This window comes from Limulus polyphemus, unplaced genomic scaffold, assembly GCF_000517525.1.
Source record: "Limulus polyphemus unplaced genomic scaffold, Limulus_polyphemus-2.1.2 Scaffold6705, whole genome shotgun sequence".
Taxonomy (NCBI): domain Eukaryota; kingdom Metazoa; phylum Arthropoda; class Merostomata; order Xiphosura; family Limulidae; genus Limulus; species Limulus polyphemus.
In genome coordinates, this window is record NW_013672315.1 from 31,098 (window position 1) to 34,903 (window position 3,806).

The window sequence follows — 3,806 nt, forward strand, 5'->3', positions numbered from 1 at the left end:
GCACCAACTGGTTAATGGGTATGTTGTTTGGTTTTCTATCACCTACATTGTTTATATCTATATTTATATACACCTGCACCAACTATATCTATATTTTTATACACCTGCACCAACTGGTTAATGGGTATGTTGTTTGGTTTCCATCACCTACATTGTTTATATCTATATTTTTATACACCTGCACCAACTGGTTAATGGGTATGTTATTTGGTTTCCATCACCTATGTTGTTTATACCCAAACATATTTTGTGCTACCTATGTACATTAATTCAAATAAAAATGCTCCAAATAAGAAACGTTTATTGTTGACTGCCTCTAGTTTTTTGGGTATGATTTTTCCATTACTAGGCATTGATGCTTTAATATAAATTCCTCAAAAAATATTTTTTTATTCATTTTTATTTCGAAGTAAATTCATAAAGTCTGGAAAAAGTAATACTAAAAACTGATGTGTACATACATAAATTCAAGGGTGACCATGACTGCAAGAATCGCAGGATAGTAAGGCTGCTCCCACATCAGTATAGAATAAAATGGATGTAAAACCTTCTTCCATCCATCCAAATTGTACTTCAGGGTTTTCACCTGATCCTCTTCATCTGCAGACACCTGGAAATGAAATTTTTTAAAAAGTGACTTACCACTTATTACTGATAACTTACTACAAATCAGGTATCAGGGAGATAAAAAATTTGGTATATCCACGAGTGATTTTTGAGGAGTGACTATACACCAATCACAGCCATGTAAAGTGGTATTCCTTCATTTTTATGTTCCTTTACCTACCCATTTTTCAGGTATCAACTGTGACATTATTTTGATAATCAGAGCAAGGGCAGCTGTCTAAGGCCCCTCTCTATGCAGGACATGCAAAGATATTTTTGTGAACGAAGCTACAAAACCGTGTAGATGATCCATTAAAAAATGTGTTAAATTGTTCTATTGTACAATTTCTATCAAATTATTAACAGAAATAAATGAGAGGGCCCCAAACATTTTATCCTGCCTAGAGATCTTGAACGGCCAATACCAGCTCTGGACACATTAAGAGAAATTGGACGACACTGGATGACAACGAAGATCTTTGTCACAGTAACAGTGGTCATATGTAAATTAGTTTATCACTATTACACGGCTGAGGGTGAAATGCTTTTCAGGCAAATCACACGGCTGAAAATTGAAAAGTGGTGGGTGAAATCTGACATGAGAATTTTCATTTTCTGCTGATTGCTTTAGATGTGAACACATTTGTTTCTACAACATCTTGACACATTAATATTTACTGAGAGAATGATCTTATTAAGCTATTGTCCCAAGAAGTTAATTGTTATGAATATTGAGCCAGTCATATCTATTCATTAAAAGAAACTCTTAGGCAATGATACAATTAACTGGGAATTAAAAGTAAATGTTACAAAACCCACAAAGTTATTTAAACATGATCAAGATAAAAACATAATTACATTTTTTTTCCAAACCTTCTGTAATCATGAAGCAAGTGTGTAGTTTAGCTGATACTTGATTGTGCCAACGTCTCAGTCTATCATTCACCACTGTTCCCCAATAAGCCTTGGGGTGGACAATATCTCGGTCTATCATTCACCGCTGTTCCCCGATAGGCCTTGGGGTGGACAACATCTCGGTCTATCATTCACCACTGTTCCCCGATAGGCCTTGGGGTGGACAACATCTCGGTCTATCATTCACCACTGTTCCCCGATAGGCCTTGGGGTGGACAACATCTCAGTCTATCATTCATCGCTGTTCCCCGATAAGCCTTGGGGTGGACAACATCTCGGTCTATCATTCATTGCTGTTCCCCGATAGGCCTTGGGGTGGACAACATCTCAGTCTATCATTCACGGCTGTTCCCCGATAGGCCTTGGGGTGGACAACATCTCGGTCTATCATTCATCGCTGTTCCCCGATAAGCCTTGGGGTGGACAACGTCTCAGTCTATCATTCACCACTGTTCCCCAATAGGCCTTGGGGTGGAGCTAATATTTGTGATGCATGACAAAATATGACCAAGCTTCCACCAATATCAGTCATGGATTGAAAAGTGTACTCTTTATAGTGGTCAGTTTAAAAAGTCATGGATTGACAATGTGTACTCTTTATAGTGGTCAGTTTAAAAAGTCATGGATTGACAATGTGTACTCTTTATAGTGGTCAGTTTAAAAAGTCATGGATTGACAATGTGTACTCTTTATAGTGGTCAGTTTAAAAAGTCATGGATTGACAATGTGTACTCTTTATAGTGGTCAGTTTAAAAAGTCATGGATTGATAATGTGTACTCTTTATAGTGGTCAGTTTAAAAACGAACGCAGTTAATTGACAAGATCAATAATTTTTGGACCTAAAAATTCCTCTTGTATGCAGGTTTGTTAGGTGAAATTATACTTGAAATATCTGAGCTCCTGAAGATCGTAACTCTATGTACGTAAAGAGAACAGATGATTTGTGAATAGCCAATAGTTGTTTAGTGTTTAAATGTAATCTTGTCACTTGCTAGCAAAAAAAAAGCTGATGACTGATAATCCAGAATGCAAAGTTTCAGACTGGATATTACTTTAAACTTGGTTAGACCTTATAAGTGTTGTGTGTTATAATCAGAATTTGAAATTGTTGTATTACTAAGTAGATTTTGCGGTTATGCGTAAAACATTTTTTTCTCTTTAATTCATTTTCCTAACTTCTTTTATTAGCTTTTACAATTATTCTTTGTATAGTATAAAATATTCATTATTCTGTCATAATTACTCTTGTTCTGTTTAAAAAAAAAGAAAGAATGAAAAATCAATTGTCCAGTATTCTAAAGTCCAACAGTCGCAAAGTTCGGGTTTTCACAATACACGTAAAAATTGAATAAATAAAAAAATTCATAGGTCATAATAGATGAATTTTTCATTTGAGATATCGAGTGAAAAATTTAAAGAGTACATCTTGGTGGTGGTAGGGGTGGGTGAGGGACGGCTTGCTCTTGTTTTAAATACAAACAACATCATAATGTACAGCTCATTGCATTGGCTCGGTGTTAAGATAATTTTTCTGACTGGAAGATTTCAATGCGTTTAATGAGTCGGTGATATAACATTCATTGTCACAGCACTATGGAATAAGAAGCTTGAATGGCCATTCTTTCATAAGAGCTAGACTTCTAAATCCAATCCTGATGACTAAATGTACAGGATCTGCAGTTAACACTATACATGCAACCTTTTAGGTCATATCTTGGAATGTTTTTATCATAAAATTTCACAAATTTAACCAAACAATCAATTTAAGATTTTCAATGTTAAAAAAACAACAACGAACTTACATCTTCAGACTAAAGGGGTGTCATCATAACACGCAACAATTTGAAAGCATAATATATAGTTAACTTACATTAGTACTGCATGTAAAAATATTTTTAGTATTTAAGTGTGCATTTACTATACAACTGTAGTCGTAGTAATAATACTAATACTATTAACTATACTAATAGTAATGGAACAACTACAAATTTTTTATTGTCATTGAAACCGTAACTATATCATTTTACAGTATAGGACTTGTTAATGTCGTAACTTGTACTTTGTACGCTAACACCGAGTATTAGTATTACTATAATACATGATTATAAGTTATAATACTTGATCAGAGAGAATTAGGTTATTTCAAGGTAGTATTTGTCGCAGTAATGGGAGAAATAATAATAATACTTATTTATTTTTACCTGATCATCTAAATTACGACATAGATTGGTCTTATCAGAGTTATCTGTGGTGCTAACTTCTAGTTCGTCCGCCATCTTGTCTT

General features: G+C 34.5%; 1 protein-coding gene across 1 annotated transcript in view; it reads right to left on the reverse strand.

Annotated features, from left to right (window-relative positions):
• The window catches only part of LOC106473994 (ADP-ribosylation factor-like protein 6-interacting protein 1), a 17,431-nt gene extending 13,625 nt beyond the window's left edge, over positions 1–3,806 (reverse strand). Inside the window, exons 1-2 of the mRNA XM_013934680.2 lie at positions 3,724–3,806; positions 462–610 (exon numbers count right to left, since the gene is read on the reverse strand). Coding sequence (XP_013790134.1) covers positions 462–610; positions 3,724–3,798 — 224 coding nt within the window. The 5' untranslated portion in view covers positions 3,799–3,806. The remainder of the gene's footprint in view (positions 1–461; positions 611–3,723) is intronic.